The sequence below is a fragment of the Leptinotarsa decemlineata genome, unplaced genomic scaffold, assembly GCF_025532065.1.
Source record: "Leptinotarsa decemlineata unplaced genomic scaffold, Ldec_3_MD MMD2_tig00000576_RagTag_RagTag, whole genome shotgun sequence".
Classification (NCBI taxonomy): Eukaryota; Metazoa; Arthropoda; class Insecta; order Coleoptera; family Chrysomelidae; genus Leptinotarsa; species Leptinotarsa decemlineata.
This window is the reverse complement of record NW_027412551.1, coordinates 9,696,030-9,720,883: the sequence shown is the minus strand read 5'-3', so window position 1 is coordinate 9,720,883 and position 24,854 is coordinate 9,696,030. Positions and strand designations below refer to the sequence as shown.

The 24,854-nt window shown below is 32.1% G+C and overlaps 2 protein-coding genes across 2 annotated transcripts; one reads left to right on the top strand and one right to left on the bottom strand.

Moving 5' to 3' along the window:
* The first annotated feature begins 1,483 nt into the window (after positions 1–1,483).
* tank (EI24 domain-containing protein tank) lies at positions 1,484–23,519 on the top strand. Its single transcript, XM_074174411.1, has 6 exons — positions 1,484–1,660; positions 5,865–6,037; positions 8,912–9,167; positions 17,607–17,956; positions 19,377–19,451; positions 23,289–23,519. Exons 1-6 carry the CDS (start codon positions 1,640–1,642, stop codon positions 23,395–23,397), a joined length of 984 nt encoding a protein of 327 aa, XP_074030512.1. The 5' UTR covers positions 1,484–1,639; the 3' UTR covers positions 23,398–23,519.
* Positions 10,795–16,144, bottom strand: LOC111511074 (uncharacterized). Its single transcript, XM_074174412.1, has 3 exons — positions 15,994–16,144; positions 15,519–15,931; positions 10,795–12,222 (listed from the first exon to the last, which is right to left on the bottom strand). Exons 1-3 carry the CDS (start codon positions 15,999–16,001, stop codon positions 11,717–11,719), a joined length of 927 nt encoding a protein of 308 aa, XP_074030513.1. The 5' UTR covers positions 16,002–16,144; the 3' UTR covers positions 10,795–11,716.
* Positions 23,520–24,854: the final 1,335 nt, after the last annotated feature.

Genomic DNA, 24,854 nt, shown 5'->3' with positions numbered 1-24,854 from the left:
TTATTCAGATGAAGAATACAAAAGTCATTTCAGGTACCTACATGATTTTCTAATACATATTACACTGTAAATTTTGAAAACGTCATGTCTAATTGCACACTTACATTAGACTCTAAATTATTGCTACTCTTGAACTAACTTCATCATGTGTAAGTAATTATCACATTGATTACTTATAAAATTGAATAATGGAATAAGTTGAGAAATTAGAAATGAATTACGAATGACAGATAATACTTACGTCATATTTCAAAAATTGCGTCGAAATATTCTCAACGTCCACTTCCATTCATCTCTTCAGATGGGTCGTTGTGAGCTTGCCGCACGGCTGGAAGATTTTTTTTCATTATTTGATAAAATAATATCTTTTTGACATGAAAAAATATGTGTGAAAATATTAACATCTGCCTCTTTCCTCACGAGAATTACTCTGATACATGTCATGTCAACGTCTAAACTGTCTTCGTTTAATATAAATCTGAGCACTCGATTAGCTCGCTTAGCTTAAAAGCGTTGGATATTACAGATTTGTCAGTTGAATCTTCTGGTGTTTGGTATTCACGAGATATTTACGAGATCATTTTTAGGCTCAGACAGTTTTTTTTGTGTCACAGTTGTCATATTTAAAATCATTTACTTTTTCAAATTTTGGCTCTAGTTTATAAGTACATTAATATTTTCAGAAAAATGTTCATGACACATCCTGTTGTAAAAAAAACTTCATCGATCATATGTCAGATATTTTGCGATGATAAATAATACCGCAAATGTCGACTTATTCAGATCTCAGAGTAATATCTGTGATCTCGTAATATTAAATCTACATCTTCTCGCTTGGCTCCAGATTTTCAAAGGCGAGTACACTTTTAAATCGAAAGAGGTATATTTTTAGGAGAGATTGATTTTGTGAAAGAAAGGTTTTGTTTTTCTAAGAAAAATGAAAGGTTCCCACATTTTTTGTATAAAGATGGAAAAGTAGAAGAAAGCCATTCTTTCCTACGAATACATCTCATAGTAGAATCACAGAATATTATAACTACTATAGTATTCTGTGTTAGAATTTAATATTTCTGAGATGCCAAAGAAAAAGATAGGTTAACAGGATCTCATCCTTTATAAATGTATCAACAGAAGAAGGACAGAGATACATTAGTTTTCCCAATGGAAAACGCTATTATTATCGTGTATTAGTTTTCCCAATGGAAAACGCTAGAAGTGATAGCACAAAATATATCCTAGGATGTTGATGACTCAATTTATTTCCTTTTTTACCACTGAAAGCGATGGTCGAAACAATCTCAAATACACACTACTTCTATTCTTTGCACCATTTTGTTACGACTGAAAATTACACCTGTTCACCAGTATATAAAATGTTGTTGGCTGACAACTCAAAGAGAAACGGCCAAAAAACTAAAGGAAACAGAAAAATTAGCGTGGGTTTCTTTCTTTCTTTCTTTTAGGCTGTTGGTTGTCTCTGGCTTTATTTAGTTTATTTCTAAAAGGTGACAACATTGCACCACAATTGAAGAAGGAAAGATAAGCGATCAGCTGTTTGCTTGTGTTTAAAATTTGTTTTGAGGTATTCGTAATGCTTGTAAATATTTCGTAGTTTATCAATTAAACTAATTATCGAAATATGGCTCACTGGAAGGTAATGGTACGTATCTTTTTCAGTATTTCCTCATCTAACTGTATGCTATTTTGACGAGCACATCTTATCTCCACTCCAACATTGTCCCATTAAAATCATTTTGCAAGAATTATAAGTGAAATCAACAAAAATAAGAGATTCAACACTGTTGATTCACGTAATGGTTTTTAAGACACCTATTTATATATTTTTTTTAACTGTGGCAGAGATTTCTTAATGTATGTATTGTCAATATGGAGCCCAAACTGTAGCACTATTTTCAATTATTGTCCCGCCATCCATTTTGATAATATGTAATAACTAGTGGTTTCAATATAGAACTTTGAGGAACTTCTTGTATATTGAGAATTGAATCTGACAAACTTTTCTCTATTGCAACTACCCATATAAAGTTTCATTTTTTAAAAGTACTTTTTTGATGGAATTAGAATATCTAAAGCAACATATATCTCATTCGATTTGAAAAGTCACTATGATATACCGCGTTTCTATTGAGTATCCTGTGTATTGTAAAAAACAGTAAAAAAGATCTATGTAAACAGCTCATGCAAGAAATGTGACTCAACCCCAATTGCCAAATAGTAAAATTTTTTTTTCAGTATCTGTGCAAAATATAGGTACAAAAACTCACCCATCAAATTTGAAATATAATAAAACAGGATTTTCAAGGAAACTAATTAATTTCTAATATTATGACAATGAACTCTCTTCTTAGGTTGTTCAGTGAATTATTTTTCTGATTATTAATTTTTCTTATTTGGTATATCTATGTGCAATTCATCTGATATCAGAAAAGTAGACCAGCAGATAACTTATAGTGTGGTTGGGATTCCTGGACTTCTTGACATTTGATCAACGGCTTCAGTCATTTATCATGTCAAGCAGAAAATCAAAACATTTATAAATATTCACCTACAGAATAATAATATCAATATAATAAATAATATTTTTAGAAGAGATATTTACACAATCACAATCTGTGAGATACGTTACAAAACATGTATAAAGTACAAATACTGGTACACCAACATTTGACACCATCTTGTTATTTACAAGAGAAAGAACAAATATAATCCTTGGGTCACTCTGAAGTGATAACACTTCCAAAATACAAATTATGAAATTATAAAACAACAAAAATTAATTGGCGCTCCAGGGCGACTTCATTGATTCCAGTGACGTATTTGCTTTTTCAACTGCAGGAAAACCCGGAAAAACCTTCAGCACCACATCATCTGAATATCTGCTTAATATCAGAAAAGTAAATGACTGGTTAGAACAACTGGTAATTCCTTCTCGAGGTGTACTGAAAGATTATCTTTTTACATATAATATATGAATTCTAAAATAATCTTTCGTTTCTTTCAGATTTTGGAAGATTATAAAACCTAGAAAATCTCAAGAAACATTCATTTCTCCACAAAACTTCTTTTAAACTATGGGTTGTTACATAATATTTTCCTAAAAAATTTGATCTACCAGTCAAAGATCTACCAGGGTAAGCAATAATATTTATTAAACTGAAACAAAAAGAGAGAAAAAAAATTATGTTCAACTCTTCTGAAATTAAATATAAACTGACTCTACTTTTACATTAGGTTATTATATTTATGTAATTGATAGCTAGTGAATCTGTGATTGTATAGTTTCCTAATTTAATGAATTTTCATTTGTAATTTAATAAAAATATAATTGTAAATATCTATTAAAAAGTTCAAGTAAGTTACTTTTATATTTTACATAGAAATCTTTCCGATCATCACTTAACTGAATAAATAAATAAATAACCCTTCCTCCAGTTCCAACATATAGAAAATCAACTTGTTTTGTTTTGGTAGTCTAATTGATCTTTTTTCATGAAAAGAAGTTCCTCCTAATTTTTTTTTCTGTATATGGTGTTTCCAAATGAAAAGGAAAAGCCACCAAAACATTTTAGAGCAGCATAAACATAGATAATATTGCCAAATGTTTGGAATTCTTCCAACTATGGGTTTCTATATATATGATGTGTCCTCTTATATTATTCAGATATTCTGAAATAATTACATTTTTCATTTTTTGATGCTAATAGGTTGTTTCAAAAGTTTTCCCGTTCTTATGAGTCTACTTTGAACTGTAATATTTTGTTGAATTCCATTTAATAGTAATAAGCGATATTTGAATCAGTACGCTTTTGCCAACGTAACACAAGTCGAATAATTCCGCTAGCACAAAAATGTGTGCTCGAGATTCTATGATAAGGTCGATGAAGGCAGTTTTTGCCTAGTTCTGATTGGCGAAGGTTCTACCGGTGAGAACGTTATTGAAGTGCTTGAAAAGATGTTAGATGGTTGGCGAGAGTTTATTTCTTGGACCGATACTTTTTAATATTTATGTAAATCAGCTCCTTAGCCTAAATACTGTTGGTTCTATAATATCGTTCGCTGATGATACTGTCATCATATATGAGGACAAAAACTGGTTGGATGTGAAAGATTCGGCAGAAAGAGACATGAAACAGATAATAGAGTGGTTTAAAAAGAACTTGCTTATAGTAAATCTCAGTAAAACAAATGTAATTTGTTTTTCATCATATGAGAAGTACTTACCCCCATATGAGTCAATAAAAATCAATCGCCAAGATGTCAAACTAGTACTGTCAGTAAAGTATCTAGGTATTTTTATAGATTCTGTATTGAGATGGGATATATACATCTAAAAGTTGAAAAATAAACTTTGGGGACTAATGTTCAAGTTTTATAAATTACGAAAAATACTTTCTGTTACACAGCTCAGGATCCTCTATTATGTACTAGTGGAATCTTTGCTGCAATATGGAATACTTGGTTGGGGTGGAGCAAACAAAACAATTGTCAAAACCCTTGAAAATGTGCAAAAACGAATCATGAAAATAATATATCGCAAATCATTTCGATTTTCTTCTGATTCATTATATATCGAGTTACAAATTCTTGACAGTTGTTTTCCAAAACTGCATTATCCTTCAGCGTAAATAGTATACAAGTAAATTAAGTCATCCATTCAATATAGACGCTTTAATATCAGCCGATCTTGCCATACCCAGGGCAAATAAAGCAGTAGGTCAGAAATGTTTTAGATATTTAGGAACAAAATTGTACAACATAATGCTCAAGCTATCCATAACAAATACAGTTTGAAGAGGGAACTCAAAAAATGGATACTTTCAGAAAATAGGCATATTTTCCATGAACTGATTGATACTCTTAAATGATTCATCCCATTTTTTAAAATGAAATTTTTTTCCCTTTGCTATAGATAGTTAATGTTTAATGTCTATGTTTTTCCAAGTAGATTGGAAATTAAGCAACCATTAGTATAGTTATTTGTTTTTCTTTTCTTTGTGTGTGTTTGTTATTATTAGGAATATTCCTACTTTTTAAAAATTCAAAAAATCATACTGGAATATGAGCAGTGTGTATCTTTTTAGGTAGTATTCATAATTCATTGTTGCGTATATGTATGATTAACCATACGCTTGGACAGAGTCTTCAAGAACCTATATGGGAAAATATATTTCTGAAATATTTGTTTACAATGTGATACTTTCCATATTCTATATTCTATAACTTAGGAAGAGGAATGAAATACTCTGAAAGAATTCCGATTTTCAATTATGGAATATCATTGACTTTAGGTCGATGATGGCCACTATCTTGCACTGATGAGTCGCTAATGAGCCTGAAACCGGTCTGCAAGTGTGCCCGTTTCCAAAATTGAGGGTCAACTCTTTCAGTTGTATTGCCAATTGCATATGCAGGAAATTTTCTGTGGAGATGCGTGCACTGACGCCTGTCGGATATAATCCAACGCCCTTGGTGGTATTAGCCAGGGGAGTAGTTGTTTTCTGATAGGCGTCAGTCCATTCAACCTACTGAATAGGTATATCCCAGACTGGCCTGAACGTTCAAAGTTCATTTCTTTAGAACTAGAACTCACATCTCCACAAACTTTGTGGAGATCAAATCGTGAGTTGTAGTTTATGAAATAACTATGGATATTCATCAAGTAACGACCGAATCAATCAGAAAAAAAACACGACATCAAAACGGAGAAAACTTTTGAAACAACCTAATAGAATGTATACACAAAAATATTTTTAATGATATTTTGTGATACTTGTTAATGTTTGCAATGCTCGTTCTAAACTTTCTAATTACTGAAATTTTTAATAACATTTTCCTTCTTTCAGAAATCATTATATCATTTCCTCAAAGGACTTTTTGAGAGTTTTAGTGGAATTACATCAATTTTCTATTTGAAAGATGATCAAATAATAAAACGGGTCTCCCCTACAAGAGCCAATGCTCTGCGACAAAAACAGAGGCGTCCTACTACACCTGTCAAACAGGAAAAGGAATCAAGGTATGTATCGGTTATTTGTTTGAACATTCGAATCTATCTATTCAGGTATTCTTTTCGGACAAATCCAGTATCGATTAGTCGTACCCAAACTAGATTGATAATAACATTATTTTTTTACAGAAACTTTTTTATTTTCATTGTATATGAAAGTTGACTCATTTTGTCAAGCTTATAGGAGAATTATTAAAAAACGAAAAATTAAAAAAGGGGTTTATTGTGTATTTCCAATTATATGACATACAACTATGAATAAGTATGAGTAAAATAGAATACAACGATAGCATATAAAATCAATTCACTAATAGAATAGTATATTATACAATCACTGATATAGTAATCAAAAAAACAACTGTAGAATTCTAATTGAATTGGCTGTCTGCAGAGAGTTGAAACACAGTATTTCATCTTTGTGGCTGGTAATTAGATTGTAATTAGCTTTAACTTGTTATGAATTATATTATAAATTTTACAGATGTTATAAACTGGGGATTTTATCACCACATTGATTCTTGGTATAGGCAAATAGAAGAAGATTTCGCTACTACTTCTTCTCTAAAAAACAAACTTAACTTATGCCAGTTTAGGTTACAATCCTGTAATTATAATAAAGTGCTCAATTACCATTTTTGGAAAACCTACTCATTATACTTTAAGGTTTTAGAGAAACTGGATTGTTTTGATTTAAGATGTACCTGTTTGACCTTTGGCAGAAGTCGCTTACATGAACTTGGCCTTTCGCAGACCAAAACTTGGCGAAATTTGCGTCGTGACTTGGGCCTGCACCTTTACAAAGTTCAACTGACCCAGGAACTGGAGGTAAACGGCCATAGACAACGACGTGTGTCCGCTGAATGGGCTCTGTAGCAGTTGCCAACTGACCCTAATTTTCATCGAAAAATCATCCTCAGCGACGAATGAGTACGTGAGCAAACAAAATTATCGAATTTGGAACATGCGATCCAAGAGCGTCCAATCTATTCCGAAAACGTCACTTTTTGATATGGATTTTGGACTGGCGACCTCGTCGGTCCATATTTCTTTGAGAACGACATTGGCCAGGCCATCACTGTCAACGGCGAGCACTATAGGTCGATGATTCCCAACTTCTTTTGGCCTCAATTGGATGATCTGGACAGCAACGACATGTGGTTTCAACAGGCTATATGCCACATTGGATATTCTGCACCAACAATTTCAGGGCATGGTGATATCACGTGGAGGTGATGTGAATTGGCCACTCAAATCGGTTGATTTGACCCCGTTAGACTTTTTCTTGTGTGGGTTTTCTCAAGTCGTAGGTATATGCAAATGAGCCACAAACCACAGCGGTCCTCAAAGCCAACATAACCAATATCATCGGTCAAATTTAGCGTGATTTATGCGCCAGAGTAATGGAAAATTGGACTTTTCGAGTGAGCTCCACCCAGGGAAGCCGTGACGGACATATGAACGATTTTATATTCCACACATAGTAGCATCAATAGGTCGTTCAAATGAATGGAAAATTTCGATGATATCTAACACACATTGTGTTTTATTGAAATTTAAAGATAGGAAGTGCTCAATGAAAGACCCAGATTGTGAAAACCTAATCATCCTCATCAGAAGGCGAAATAAAAAATGGCGTACCACAAGGTTCAATACTGGGACCGATACTTTTCCTGCTATACATAAACGATTTAGCAACTATCGATATAAAAGGAAAATTCACCCTATTTGCTGATGACACCACGATATTGTGGCGTGATAAAACTTTATGTAATCTACACGAGAATATAAGTGCAGATATAAAAAAAAAAATTGGTGCGACTGTAATCTGCTGTCTTTCAATGTTTAAAAAACAAATTTAATATAATTCCGCTGCTTTATTGACAGCATTCCTTCACCAACACAGGACGCGGGCAGGATAATTGAAAACAGACCTAGTACTAAATTTTTGGGGGTAATAATAAACTCAAATTCGCCGATCACATTGTAACCCTCAATAAAAAGCTAGCTTCAGGGTGTTTTGCAGTGAGAATAACATATAAGGATCTTGGTTTGTCTGCCGCTAAATCGGCTTATTTCTCACTTGTTGAGTCACATTCAAGGTATGGAGTTCCTTTCTGGGGAGTATGTTGCGAAACTCAAATGCAGACGATACTCATTATTCAGAAAAGGGCTATAAAATTCATGTGTAATGCCAAAAGTCGAGACTCCTGCAAACCCCTATTTGAATTACATAAAATCTTGACAGTTTTTGGAATCTTCATTTTAGAAACAGTATGTTTAATTAACAAACATAAATTGATATTTAGCGGTTACTCCAATTATTATGCCCTTCGTCAATCTAACGACCTAATATTACCCATATCAGCCTCTACTCTAGTTAAAGACTCTATATATTATAATGATATCAAGATGTTTAATCATTCACCTGACAATATTAAAATTTTAGAGGATAGCTGTGTATTTCGAAAATCAGTAAAAACAAGACTTATTATGTGGTAGACCCTATTATAGTTTAGAAGAGTTCTATGAGGACCGCTTTCTCTAATTCATTTCATCAACTGTATTTTTGTTAAACAAAGTATGGTATACTGCATTTGAACATTTTAAACTTTTTTGGTAATTTTTATTGTATGATATCTTTAATCAATTTTATATGTGTTTGAGTAGTTTAACATTATTTGTACCCTATATATGTATGTGTGTGTATAAATATGTATATGTATGTATATGTATATTATATGTGTATATACATATGCTTATGTTTATGACGACTGATGAAAATTTGCAGCTTTGTCAATAAGACCTAATGTTCTTTGGGCAATAAAGCATATTATTATTATTATGTATGTGTGCACACATATAAATAAATACATTATTTTTCAGGAGATCAAAAGCTATCAAGAGAATTTCACAATGCGTGTTTCTGGATGGTCTCTGTTTTGTGGTAATCATTATCACCCACGAGTATATGTTTTCACCGGTTTGGCAAATGATCCTTACATTTTTGAAATCTTATGATCATTGCATTTATCTTCGGCCATGTTATTTTATATGCTGGCTTCTGGGTGAAATATTCAGCATTTTGTGGATCATACCTTTTTTCCTGTTGAGCAAACTGATCAACGTGTTTTTATTTCAGGTAAGTTGTTTAGCATATCAATGAATTTAATTTCAATTAAGTAAATTGTTGAATATTTTATAAACTGAAATTTTCAAAGACCTACTAAAAACGAGTAGCAACACACAACACTCAATTTGAGAATTTAAACTTTCTCAGAAAGTTTTAAATTCAAGATGGCGCCAAGTGAGATATATCAATAGATTTATCAACCACTTTATAGTATATGCAATTCGAAGCTAAATAGTTACCGAACGTCGGCAGATTCTTTGTATGGCATGGACGGCGTGGTATTCGTACGAAGTCTAATCTTTATTTTCATGTGGGAGGTTTTATATGGTATTAACTGGTAAATTTATCAGAACCGGCACAATACTCTTTTATTTTGCCGTTCGGATGGACTTCGTATAGACTATACACATTAATATATATTTTTAGCACGTCAGAGATAACCTTACCAAATAAGATACAAACATGAAATAAATATTGTAAAAATATTTTATACCGAACGTCGGCAGTTTCTTTGTATGTCATGGACGGCGTGGTATTCATACGAAGTCTAATCATTATTTTTATGTGGGAGTTGCACTCAATAAAAACTCAGCAGCAGGGCACGACAACATATCCATTAAAGACATAATATTAATTGAAAAAAATGTCATTTCCATACTCGTTAATTTGATAAACGATATTTTCAAAGCCAATACCAATATTTAAAGGTGGTGATAACAAAAACTTAGAAAAATATAAACCTATAACAATTGTGTGCTCATTCTCTAAAATTATTGAAACTGTAATAAAGACAAGAATAATGGACTTTGTTGATCGTTATGTGGGATTTGATGAGTATCAGTTGGTTTTATCAAGGGTAGCAGCACTCTAAGTGCCACAATAGATTTCATTCATAATATTACATCGGAATTGGATAAAAAAAGAATGGTTATTGCAGTGTTCATTGATTTAAGAAAGTCATTTGACGTTGTTGACCATACTGTTCTTCTGAACAAACTATGTTGCATGGGTATAAGGGGCAAAATTTATTCTCTCATTGAGACATTTTTGAAGGAAATATCCCAGTTTGTCGCTGTTGGTGAGAGCATGAGTGAGCATATGAAAAATAATTGTGGCGTACCACAGGGATCCGTTTTGGGACCCCTGTTCTATACACTGATGGTACTGTCACTGAGGCAGGCCGTTCGCCGATGAGATGGTCCTTTTGTACAGTGGATATGATTTACATTTACTGGAGAACACAGTTAATGAAGATCTCTAAATACTCAAATTGGCTTGAACATAATAAACTTGAGATAAACTCTGCAAAAACCGTTTACATGCTATTTAAACAAAAAAATAGAATTTGTGGAAATATTGAATTAAGAATAAATAACTTACCCTTAATGAATGTTGCAAAAACCAAGTATTTGGGACTCATAATAGATGATAAGTTAAACTGGTCAGGACACATAGAACATATTAATGATAAAATTGTACCAATGTTAGGAGCTCTATATAGGTGTTCCAGTTACTTGAGTTTCAGTAATAGATACTTGATTTACAATGCATATATATTGGCGAATCTTAGGTATCTATTAATTATATGGGGTAATTGTGGCATTACTAATTTCAAAAAAATTCAAGCGCTACAAAATAAATCAACAAAAATTTTATTTCAAATTCCATTTCGAACCCACACAAATGATTTATTCTCACAGATTGAACTACATCCAATTAAATATCAACTTAAACTTGAGCAATGCAAAAACATATATAAAATAAAAAACAAAAGAATCAAAAGCAACAACGATCTACTAGTCAACAACCAGTTTTATGAGTATAATACAAGGGGTAGAAATGACTTACACCTGAGCATGGTAAAAACGAACAAAGGATTATACAATCCTTTTACACAGGCTATAAAAAGTCTTCAGATACGTGAGTTATTGGGCTATAGTTCATTCATCAATAGTTTATAAGAACATCTGTGCCTCGAGACACGTGTCTGATACGTTGATACTATGAGCTTTGTAGTGGTTTACTAGTTTTTGTGTTTCGTTTGTCATGTTGAATGTTTGTGAATCCCGAGACCAGCATTTTTGCTGATTAGGGAGAATAACAACATATTTTATATTTATAGTGTCTTAACTATGTCGAACTGTACGCTGTTGTTATATTTTTAATAAAAAAATAAAAAAAGGTTTTATATGGTATTAACTAGTAAATTCATCAGACGCGGTATATTATTTTTTTTTTCATTCAGATGTTCGGATTGACGTGGTATAGACTATACACATCATATATTTTTAGCATAACCTTACGAAAAAAAAAAAATACGAATATGAAGTTAATATTGAAAAATAGTTGTATGAAATAATTCTTAATAAAAAAATATATAAATATTCAATGAGCAATACAAAACAATTAACGCGAAGTCAAAAAACTTGTGGACATAATATAATCCTGAATATATAATCCTAATAAACTATAAGCGGAGTTTTCTTACTGGGTCACCATCTGTGGAGTTACTAGTGTGCTAGATTCTTCTTCCATAGAAGTTGAATGTTCTCAGTGTTTTAGAAATGATCAGGTATTGTGATTTTTATTTCAAATCCACTGTATCTGCATGTTTTAACAAAATCGCTAATCAGCGTATCATTCATGTCTTTATAGAGCAGTCCTATTCTTTCTAATTTTCTGAAAGTTTTAGTTAGCTCTTGAAGTTGTAGCTTTTCTTTCACTAACTTTGATGGTATTCCAATGTATTTCAGTTCATGTTGATTGGTAAAAAGTGTTGAATCGAACCCCTCTAGATCCAAACCTAACAGGTCGAGGCTCTCCAAATTTCTCAAGCCAATGAAAGTATTGATTTCGAAATTGATGATTGGATTATGGCTCAGTACCAAATGATTCAACCTTTCTAAGTCGAGAAAAGTATCTCCCGCAATATATTTTATGCCGTTTCCTTGTAGATCTAAATAATCGAGTTCATCCAGTCCTTCCAAGAGGTTTTTTGTTAAATTTGTTATATTTTGTCCTGTGATTGTTAGATGATGGAGAGTTATTGAGTTCTTGAATGCTCCTAAAAAGTGTAGTTTGTGTTGAATATATAATTATGATGTACACTATGAAAAAAAAATTAAATTAGATGTTGAACAAAACATTGAGGGGACGTACCCGGAGGTCACTCTAATCTTCCAGTTATTTATTGTGAAGTTTTGGTGGAAAATGTGGTAACATAATGTTTATAACAGTATCAAGGAATACATTGTTTTTATTCATTTGTAAGAATACTTATATTTCCAATTAATTTTTTTTCAATTAATGTCCCTTGTATGTTAAAAACATTTGATAAAATCTTTTGTTAGGGGATGACACTACCCTTACGAGGACGCCATCTACTAGATCGATAGAGAACTCACTCCTTGATTCTTCAGAGGTTTATACATCCTGAGTTAATATCCGATGATTTTGCTTTCAATTGCCGCCTCAACAAATTTTTAGAACACCATAATTTAGTGTTCAACTATCAACACGGATTTAGGCAAAATAAATCAACATCAACAGCAGGAACAGAACTCTGCGAAAACATTTATAACTGTTTAAACGATAAACAAAACACAATAGCTCTATATATACTTCGACTTAAGCAGAGCATTTGATACTGTGAGTCATGATACTTTGGTAAAAAAATTATATCGAACAGGAGTTCGAGGAGTTGGGAAACTTTGGATTAGAGCATATTTGAAAGATAGAAAACAGATTGCAGTATTGAATAATAATAAATCAAAATAATATGTCTGTTCCACAGGGTTCTATAATGACCCCAGTACTCTTCATCATTTTTATGAATGATATGATTAACTCATGTCCAAGTGTGCAAGTATAATTATGTATGCCGACGATACCAATTTTCTTATTTCAAAAAAATCAATATGTGATATGGTACTTAGAGCCAATACTGTAGCGAATGAATTCTATAACTGGTGTACTTACAATGGTCTAGTGGTGAATTTGTAAAAAAACATGCTTCATGCAGTTTCTAACAAAAAATCTGAATAGGAATTCTAGTTTATTAATAAGAGTAAATCATAGTAGCATTGAACAGATTGATGTTGCTTGCTTCCTGGGAGTTATAGTGGATAATAAAATGACATGGAAAAATCAAATAAACGAAACAACCACCAAGCTGAGTAAGTTTTGTAATAAGAAAACTGAAAAATACTGTATTATCAACTGAAATTCTGAAATTGGCATACTATGGATTGGTTCAATAAACACTCTGTTAAGGCCTAATGTTTTGGGGTAGCTGAAGCTACCTAAATTAGATATTCATAATCCAAAAAAATCATTGGAAGCATGGTTGGAGTCAAGCCTAATACATCTTGTGAATCAATTTTTTCAAAGATAGGTATTCTCACAGTGTATTAGAATAGAATAGAATAGAATAGAAATTTATTCATCATTAAAAGATTTTATACATGTGGTACATACAGTATAAAACTTTATCAGACTAGTCAGAACCGAACATAAAGCAACTATTTATTTATATTTACTATATATATTTCAAATTACTCTGAATATTAAGACACAAGAGAATTCCATTCTTAAAAATAGCTGTTTACACAAGTACGATACAAGAAAATGTGGTAACCTACATCAACCATACTCAACCATACTGCTATAATAGATTTATAGATTTGTTTAATAGCAGAATTGATCTTGCCGATCTGAGGATTTTCAAAAACTCCTTATACAAGTATTTAGAATCCAGGGCATTCTACTCGTTAGAGGAATTTCTAGAGACATGAACTAATATGTTGTAATTAGGTATATTTTTATATATGTCTGTATTTGTTTTTTATACTTCTTCACGTGCTGATTTTTATATGTAGACTAAATACTAAATTTACATCATATTTTGTGACGAGTCCAATAAGTTATACATTCTGTACTCCTTTTTGTAATAACTTCAGTGACGAATAAAGTTCTATTCTATTATATTCTGGGTATTTCAACTGCGTAAAGCTTATTTATGTTGACTCAGGTAGTCTGGTGTGATAATACCTGTACCTGCATTGGGTACAAAAAAAGCTATAACATCAATGAATTTTTGAAAATCAATAATTTTTCACCCTAGCCGGGCAGCTTTTATTAAAATCTTCTATCCTTTTCTATGTATATTAGACTGTAAATGTTTTTAAATTTGTATTGTATTATATTTATTATGTTTTACACCCTATGGGCGTCTTCCTTGTTAATGTGTATTATTTTTGTAAAAAAAAATTTACTTTTTAACGAGAGAATAAATATTATTATTAATAATATTCTTTTCTACCTGTATCATGGTGTTTGCTATTCTTGAACTTCTCAGAATCCAAGGCCTTCAAACCGAAAAACAGTGACATTGAAAACCTCGACTTCGTAAGCCTCAACCATTTTGACTTAGCTTTAATTTTCCAGGATTTCTAGTTTCATGTTTTTATGGATTCTAAAGTTGCAGCATCAATGTCTTAAACTAAGTTCTATGAAAAGTTTTCTATGAAATGTTTTCACAATTTATCTACAATGGGGAATGTTCCTTCTGACGAAAATCAAGTAGTTATCATAAAAGAGCTCTAAAACAACGCATTTTAAACTTATCATTTCAACCTTTTTCTTTAAAAAATTATTTAAATACTTAAAAAAAGAGGAATGAAATAATGCATTATTAAACATTTAAAGGGATTCGTTTCTATTTCACCATTTGGCAACATCGGTTATAGCTAATAAAGGACAATGAATCTGTTACCTGTATGAGACAAACAAAGATGACATATTTCAGAGGCATGCTGTTCTGTTTACTTATGTTCCGAGTTCCGAGACATTCTGTGATACATGACATTTTGTGCACCTAACCTATCTTCCTCTATATAAATAAATAACAAAACAATTGTTGTTTATGTGGCTTGTGGAGGTGGTATTGAACTATAATTTATATTTTGCCTTAATTGTTGATTTATAAAGATAATTTTCCTTTTTTAAAGTAGAATATCTAGGTACGTATAAATTATTTCAACTTGATATAGGCGCTGTTGCCAATATGTGAATTGGAAGCAAATCCCTTTAAAAATTAAAACCCAACATTTGAAATATCAATTTGAATACTTTTCGAAGTGAATTTGAAAAACTCATGAATTAAATTCAACTTTATTTTGTTCAAACTTGCATTTGCTGTACTACTACCTGGTATAATACTTAAATATCAATGATAATGTGAAACACTAAAAATGTTTTTCAAATGAATTTTGAATATTCTCATTGAAAAAGAAAAGCCGATTGTTTTAGAAGCATATCAAATAACAAATATTTCAAGCATTCAAAGTCTCTGATATTTACCATTTTCCACAAATAGTCCTTGATTGTTGGCAATGAATAGAGTTGTCAAATTTTGACAACACGATTTAAACAAATCCTCAGTCAAGTTAGGAAACTTATAGTTTTTTATTAGATATAATGTATCCAAAGATTTTGAGCCGGAGGAGAATTTTTTTATACTGGAAAATTGAATATCCAGAGAGTCTACATTATTGAAAATAACAAATGATGAGTTGCTTATATCCCCCGAACTGTTCCTTAAAAATACCGACTTTACACTTGTGTTCAATGTTTTTTCAGTCATGTTGAAAACTAATATATTGTTCTCATCTCCTGTTAGATTCAAACAATAAAGTCCGTGAATTTCATTGCTACATTTCGGTTCAATTGATGTAAAATATATCACAAGCAGGAATATTGACGATAGCCGTAACCTAAAACATAATAGGTGAATTTTACAACTAAGAATAGAAGATTTCTTCTGAGAGTTTATTACTTCTCCATTTTACATGTTGAAATATTACTTGTTTTTCAATTTGTCATGATTTTCCATGAACGACAACACTTTCAAGAGCAACAATGAGTGGTTTACTTTGTGCTTTGATATCAAGGATCACGATTTTTATTAACCTTTTATCATGAAAATATCATTAATTGTTGAACATCATTGGCGAAACTACATAATAATAACGAATAAACATGTTTTTTGGAAATCAATCTGGTGGCAGTGTTGAGAAGGAATGTATACGAGGTCTATTCAAAAAATAAGGTGATTTTTTTTTGTTGGTACACTCGTTTCGAATATAAGTTCACAGTTTCTGTTTAGCACATTTAGTTTGTCGGTGAGAGGCATAAAAGTTGAAAGTGTTTTGCGCGTTCGGCGATTTTCTGCTATCCAGAAAAATGGATCACAGAATTTGCAACAAATTTTGTATGAAAAATGTTGACACTCAAAATGTTGACAGTAGTGTCCGACCGAAAGTTCGGTTTCGGTCGAGTTTCGGCAAAAAAACGGATATCGGTTTAGTTTCGGTTTCGGCGACAAACCTGCCGAAACTACGAATAAAACCGACACTGTATTCGGGAGTTATCGCGCTGTGATCGCGAAGACATTTTGCCGCGTTCACGTGCCTAATCATGTCGTGACTCATGACTACTTTGTGATTTACTTTGTTTTTTATTACATAAATACGTATTGTGATATTAGGTAACACCTTATATAAGTAATTTTATATTTAATATTTTTGAAAAACCATTAATAATATTCAAAAGAAGAATCTACACCTACTCAAATAAACACACCACCTATTTTAAGTATTTTTAAGGCGCAAATAATATTTGTTCTTAAACAAGGGGCATGTTGATTTGTTGATTATTAATAAGTGAAAATGTCGATGACTGCATAACGTTCTGATTTGAAGATATAAAATAAAGACTGACTGATTATAATAACATTTTCTTTGTTTGAAGGTAATGGGGAATGTTCCTCAATTTGGGTTATTAAAGCAAATGCAAGTTTGAACAAAATAAAGTTGAGTTTAATTCATGAGTTTTTCAAATTCACTTCGAAAAGTATTCAAATTGATGTTTCAAATGTTGGGTTTTAATTTTCAAAGGGATTTGTTTCTACCTCACATATTGGCAACAGCGCCTATATCAAGTTGAAATAATTTATACGTACCTAGATATTCTACTTTAAACAAGGAAAATAATCTTTATAAATCAACAATTAAGGCAAAATATAAATTATAGTTCAATACCACAAGCCACATAAACAACAGTTGTTTTGTTATTTATTCATATACGTATACATTATTTCATTCCCCTTTTTTAAGTATTTAAATAATTTTTTAAAGACAAAGGTTGAAATGATAAGTTTGAAATGCGTTGTTTTAGAGCTCTTTTATGAAAACTACTTGATTTTCGTCAGGAGGAACATTCCCCATTGACAATGTTAAAAATGACTGAAAATTCTCCTCATGGAATACTTGAATACCCCCGTTTCTCCATGCTCTCGTTGATTTCAGATATTTTAATTTTCAAGGAGTGTTTTTTTATTTACATTGTTGATGACAATCGATAAATTCAACTATTACTTTTTCATTTCAGGATATTGCCGATTGTGTTTATACACCTACTAGAGGACTGAGTAGATCCAAGAGCAAGCAGATATCGATCCCAGATTTAATATGTTCTTTGGGTGTCCAAATTTTATTTCTGTTGCAAATTACTTTATTGAATTACAACCCTTTTCCTGCTTTGACGTACCCTTGTTACGCTTTGAGGATGTTTCTGACTTGCCTGTTGTATTCTCAGTACGCTTTTGAATATAAGTGGATCAACATGGGATTGAATCTATCAGCAAGACTGAACTTCATAGAAAATGAATGGCCTTATTTTTTTGGTTTTGGCCTACCAATGTTTTTGTGTTCGGAATATCCTGAATCTTTTTTTGCAAGGTTAGTATCTTATAAGTTCTCTAAAAATCCACCGTATACTAAATAGTATGCAGTGTCTGTGTCTGCCAAAGAGTATGTGCCATTTAGAAAACATTTCTTTCCAACGAATTCTGGAAAGTTTATTTCTAGCATTAGTTTTGCTTGCTTGAGAATAAAAAAATCGGAAATTTGATATTTTTCAAAAAAATTATTGGCTGTTAGAAGTATTATGCAAAATATAAAAGCCTACTGTTCTTTTTCTATAAAATGGGAACATATTACAAATTTGAAATTTTGGTTAACAGATGACAACCAACTTATCGATGTTTGTAAGTTATTTATTACAAATAAATAATTCAGCGGTTGAGAACAAAAATTAAACTTTCTGGTCAATTATCTTTTGACCTAAAAAATAAAAAAAAAGAAGACAAATTCAGATATTTCAGAAATAGGTATGTCTTGAAAACACATGTTTGTCTCCTTGACAAACTTTGATCATATGGAATCAGAGGATGTGTTTTCAGTTGTTTCCAATCATTTTTGATAAATCGAAAACAATAATATTGTTCAACTTGTTTTGTAATAATGAGGATAGTCCAAGTACAAAATACAATTCTCAAATTGCACTACTCCTTCAATCTACCGCTATGTGGAACGATGGTTCGAGCCCGACGCCCGGACGATCGATCAACCCGTGCTAATAATTGCACATTAAAAGGCAAGACCTTTTATTGAGTACACAGAGAGTGTGAGTGGTCAGTTTTCATTTAACAATTGGAATAAGTATTCACGAAAGGTTGTGTAAATAGTATTTTCACAGTATTCTCAGCTTCACTTTGTTATTTAAAGAATGGTGAAGCAGTTTGACCTGTAACAAAGTTAAAACGTTTATGTTGATTAACCTTTATTGAGTTGAATATAAACCAAATCCAATTAGTATGAGTTTCAGTCGACATTTCAACAGCTATCCAAATATGTGCTGTTTATTTGTACATCAGTATGAATGTGACTTTCTCTAAAATAGCTTTGTCAGGAAAATACACCTCAGTACCAAAATCTGTCATCTGTTTTTCCGTTAATCAGCTGTCGCCTCTGTAAGAACAACAGTCGTCAAAAGTCAAACCTTGTGTGAGCTGAGGATTAACGAGATCTTGCCTGTTAACGTGCGATTCCTAGAACGGGAAAAGTACAAAGACAAAAAACAGTGTGACATGCTGATTCAGTTTTGCTAGTTCTCAGATTGATGGATTTTACAATTAAGCAACATTCAACAATTGACGAGTACACACTATCTGAGACTACTTGGACAAGCTAATAAAATATCAATATTTTGATTGAAAACGTCGATCGACGTTATTAGGCGATATACTGTGGACACATTTTTTGAATACATTTATTTTACTTACTCGTAGATCACTTAACGAAACTTTTTGATTTTCAGCTCGTTTGTGTTCTCAGTAGTGTTCCCATTCTTCATAATAACAGGAAGTGCAGGAAATCCTCCGTATGATACAGGGTAAGTAAATACTTATTGAACTCATTAGAAACCAATACATTTTCCATCTGGATTATGTTGATGCCATTGATTTAACAATCACCAGTGCGGGCATAAATAGTGCCCTTTCTTCTTAATTTTTGAATGTAACAAGATCAGACAAAATGTACATAAAAAAATATAATTTCTAGTACTCTTTGGTACGTTTTTGTTATTTCTAAAAATCGGATCAGTCATTCCTGTAGCAGTTTTTTATTAGTTTTGCAGATTTATAAATAAACGATAAATATCTTAATTTTAGGAACATATGTATTGTGAACTCCAGTTCATTTCAGTACATGTTTGAATTGCTCATTATGGAATGTTTCTGGGATAATTTCGTTAGGACCACCTATTATTCTAATCATGAACTCCAAAACTGCGATTTGAGAGGATTTCACCAATCCTCATCTATAGAATTCATGAAAGCCGATCTCTTCTCAGTACTGAGTTTTTAACTGTAATGTTTTTCCTGTTATTCATAAATTCCTATACAAAATTGTATCTATGACATAAATGTGTGAATGTACATGTATATGTGCATTTCTTTAATGTCCCCCCCCTTTTATTTTTTGAACGGGTCAACTTAAAAATTTGAAATTCGGGATAATGAAATTATTTTCCCAGATGGCGACTGGGTGCCATCTGGAAAAAAAAATAAATGGAAAGGGGGGGTCATGTGACACATCATTTTGAAGCTCCTGACGAATACTTCACAACCCTAGAATATGAAGTCAATATCTTCACCTACTACAAAATGGCGGAATATTTGATAATTTCCTGAAGACAAACACATCAATATCGATATTTCTAGAAATATTCCTTTTTATCTGCCATATGGCAATTCCAACAACCCGATAAAGTTTGTTAAGTTATTTTTTGTTTATAAAAACGACAAAAAATGTCAGTACAACAATGAACATCATTGATCGTTAGAATATAGAATATTTTCATTTTAGTTTTCGGTTTTACTAGTAGAAAGGTACCACGTCAACAATCTCTAAAATGATTAATTCTCGCCTCGTAGCAAAAATTGAAGCGATTTTTATTTACGGTGCGACGCGTAACTTTCACGAGAGCGAAATGATTTTCAATGTGCAACGACGTTAAGCTTGGAGTGCCACAGGGGTCAGTGCTTGGACCATTGCTTTTTTTTGTTGTATGCAAATGATTTGTCAGAATATCTGAAAGATTGCCACCTTACCATGTTTGCGGATGATACCACTATCACAGTTACAGGGGGAAATATTGATGTACTGCTTAGTAAGGTAAAATGCTCCTGGTGTCAGTGAAACAGATTAATATTAAACTCCACAAAAACTGTAATAGTAAATTTCTATAATAGGAAAAATAATGTTCCAGATGACCTACAAACTATTGACGTAATAAAGATTAGTAGCGAAGTAAAATTTTTAGGAACTTACTTGGATGAAAGCTTATCATGGGATCTGCAAATAAAAGATGTCTGCAACAAATTAAACAAGACATTCTTTGCTTTAAGGCAAATGAAATCATGCATGGATACAGCAGGTCTACTAGAAATCTATTTTGCTATGGCATATTCACATATATTCCTCAATATCATAGCATGGGGTTGCAGTAATGAATTCATCAGAGTATTCGTAGCACAAAAGCGCATTGTTAGACTAATTTTCAGCATTGAACACCGAGACAACTGTAAACCAGTATTCGTTAGGGAAAAATTATTAGCGGCATGGTGATGTTTTGGGTATTCCAAGTCATAAGTCAACGAAATATAAAAAGTCCCCTTTGTATAATGCCATAAATCTGTATAATAAATTACCAGAGCAGATCAAACAAATTACCTCTGATAAAGTGTTTCATGGTAGAGGAAAGCAATTGCTGCTGCAAAAATGTTACTATAGTTGTGATGAATTCCTGGAAGATGATTTCCGTTGAGCAATGATTTTACTTATTTTTTTTCCTCTTACTATTATTTAGTGTTATCTTCGACGCCTGTTCCATATTTTTACTAAGGAATTTATATACGTGTCTTGTCTATATATGTGTATGTATGTGTGTATGTTTATATATGTGGGTGTGTGTATGTGTGTATATATGCATATATGTATATACACATTTATGATAAATGAAATACCTACCTATTTTATTCGTATCACACTGTTATTATGTTCTATATATATATTAATTTTAAGTTATTGACATACCATATGTACATACTGTACCTCAGTGGCAAATAAATAAATAAATAAATGAATAAATGAACGTTTTCCGAATCGTTCCATCTGTAGAAAATATTTGAGGGATGTATCCAAATTCATAACTACCGGTAGTGTACATAAGAAAAAACCCCCAGGTCATCCGTCCATTCCGAAGAACAGCAAGTGCAAATAATTGGTGAGATGGTAGTAAATCCTGAACAGTGTACTTATTCCGTCGCGAATGTTTGTGAGGTGTCTCCTTCTACTGTGTGGAGACTTTTAGAGGAATAGGTATCATCCATACAAAATTAAAATGGTAGAGCAATTAACTGAAGATGATCCTGATCGAAGAACAGAATTCTGCGAAATCATGACAGAAATAATTACAAGGCATCCTACCTACCTACACAATATTTGTTATAGTGACGAATGTACATTTTTTTAAACGGCATTGTTCACAAAAAAAATTGCCGTCATTGGAGTGACACCAACCCAATCTCCAGAAAAAATTAACGTTTTGGGCAGAAATATTGGGAAACCATATTGTAGGACCTCTATTTATTGATCAAAATTTAACAGGGGAACTGTATTTGAATATGCTGGAAACTACTGTTGACCCTCTCATCACTGAAATCGTCGAAGCGAATCCTAATGAATTCGATATGGATATTGTATTCCAACAAGATGGAGCACCACCACATTACTCCAGACAAGTAAGAAACTATTTGGATACTAATTTTCCCGGTCGTTGGATTGGCCGTCGAGGTCCTACAGAATGGCCAGCCCGCACGCCAGATTTGACACCTTTGGAGAGAATAATAAATATTTGTAGAGATATTGATGTTACTGTGTTCGAAAATGTTCGGCGTGAAATATCGGATAGACTGTTTATATGTCAAGAAGTTCAAGGCAACCAATTCGAGCATCTTCTGAACTGACCTCAAGCTTATTATGTAGTTAAATGTCAATGTGATCAGAAAATTATTAAAAGTTCCGTCATTTTGTAGTAGTTGAAGATATTGACATTATATTCTAGGGTTATGTAGCATTTGTCAGGAGCTTCAAAAAGATGTCACAAGACCCCCCTTTCCATTTATTTTTTTTCCAGATGGCGCCCAGTCGCCATCTTGAAAGTTTCATCTGTCTATTTCACTTCAAAATATTGATGCATTAATTTCATAATCCCAAATTTCAATTTTTTGATTTGACCCGTACAAAAAATAAAAGGGGGAACATTGAAGAAAAGCACTGTATAAGCAAACAAGAGAACAATTTTTCAAGACTATGCTAAAACATATTTTGTTATCTTGAGCAAATAAAGTATTCTATTCAATTCTACTAACGGAATAGAGAAAAGTATTTTTTGTATAATTCAGGGTTCATACAAAAGTATTTGTTTCGAAAGTACTTTTCTTTCGTGAAATTCAATGTTTATATGAAAAAAGCTGTTTCAGGAGGGCTTTTTCTTCCAGTTCGTGTCTGAAAGTTGTTTCTTTGCATGATTTGTTATTTTGTTTAGGAAAGTGTAAAGAGCTATTAAAATTTTAATTTCAAATTTCTGCATGGATATTTGATAATATGACATTGAAATCTTATTTTCTTGAGTTGTGTTGATATATATTTTTTATTGTTTCAGGTACATAACGTTACCCGTTTTCTTTCCTACTATGTACATGATAAATAGGATAATATCACTATTTAGCAAATCTGATACTAATACACATCACACTCAACAGAATAGATGAGGTATATTATTTATTTTGTATAGTTGATAATTTTTGAATGACATTTTTATAAATATTGACTGATTTGTATTTTTTTTTATTTGATTGGGTAACTTTACTGTAAATAAATTTTTTTAAATGTATTTCTTGTTTTTTTTACATTATGAAAACAATATGTTGAAGAATCAGTTATACAGGGCTCTTTGAATTCTTTTCTATACATGGATAAACGCTAAGAGGTATAGAGTATATTCAATAAACAAAGTTAACAATCTGACAGTACTATTGAATGATTCCAATAATCGAATTTCGAAATGTTTGTTGTAATTTTATAGCAATTGTTTTTGGCAATGTTTGTTACATTATCCCTCGGAATTTCGATAATTTGATGAGCGTCGTGCCATCCCTAAACCAGCACAACAGCTTACAGAAATAGTAATAATTCAAGCAAATTCATTAAAAACAAATACAAAACTTCAGTGTCGGATAGATCAGGAGTATATAAGTTATTTGCGGCTCTTGGCCAAACGGGGAGAACTTTTTTCCAAAGAAGTAAAGAACATAGACGTAGTTACTTGAATGGAAAGATGAATTCCACATTTGCAAACCATCTCTCAGCAGGAGTTTAATTTAGACTATGGCGTGGAATTCAGATGATGTTTATTTAGTACCTATCCATTTAAATGTGTTTGTATTTTTTTCATTGTTTAAACCTGTTCCATTAGTTCATACCTACACCCTGCTATAGTTATTAGTAATAAGAGGTAGGTAGAAGGTCATATGAATCAAATTGTTAAATTATACAGGGTGGGGAACCTCATTCGACACAGTCCCTATAAACCAAACCATTAATTGTTTTCGGGAATTCCTCCATTTCGTTATATGTATATTGATTGAGGCAGCAGAAGGAAATTATTTTGGAGTCTACAAGGTGGCTAAAAAAAGTGTGACATATCAAAGTTGCGTTTTTTAATGGAACATCTTGTATTGAAATGAAGTTATCATTTATATTCATATTCTGAGAGAAGTTGATTAAACATACTACACAATTTTTTTTATTATTCAACTCATACAACAACAAAATATGAAACATAATTGTATTTAATTTAAAGTAGGTGCTCGAAATGACGACCATCCTGTTGAATACAAAGATCCACTCTCTCTATGAAAGACTGCCTAACATTTATTAACATTTGAGGCGTCACTCTTTGAGAAGCAAATCTTGATTCCCTCCTTCATATTTTTCAGTGTGGTTGGAGGAGTGTCGTACACCCCATTCTTCAAGTATTTCCCTAGAAAAAAATCGTGGCTAGTCAAATCTGGGGATCTCGCTGGCCCATTTTGTGATCCTTCCCTACCAATCCATTTATTCGAAAAGCACATACTCAAAAACTGTCTGACACTGAATTTGAAATGTGCTGGAGTTCCATCCAGTTGTAACCACATCTGTTGTCTGATATTTAGCGGCACATTCTCCA

What these genes read in the sequence shown, in the direction of transcription:
- tank (XM_074174411.1), top strand. Translation starts at nt 1,640, where the DNA reads ATGGCTCACTGGAAGGTAATG. An exon ending in CCTGAATCTTTTTTTGCAAG is followed by an intron (nt 17,957 to 19,376) that starts GTTAGTATCTTA and finishes TTTGATTTTCAG; the next exon opens with CTCGTTTGTGTTCTCAGTAG. An exon ending in AATCCTCCGTATGATACAGG is followed by an intron (nt 19,452 to 23,288) that starts GTAAGTAAATAC and finishes TTATTGTTTCAG; the next exon opens with GTACATAACGTTACCCGTTT.
- LOC111511074 (XM_074174412.1), bottom strand. An exon ending in AGGACTATTTGTGGAAAATG is followed by an intron (nt 12,223 to 15,518) that starts GTAAATATCAGA and finishes TACACTTTTTAG; the next exon opens with GAGCATTCAAGAACTCAATA.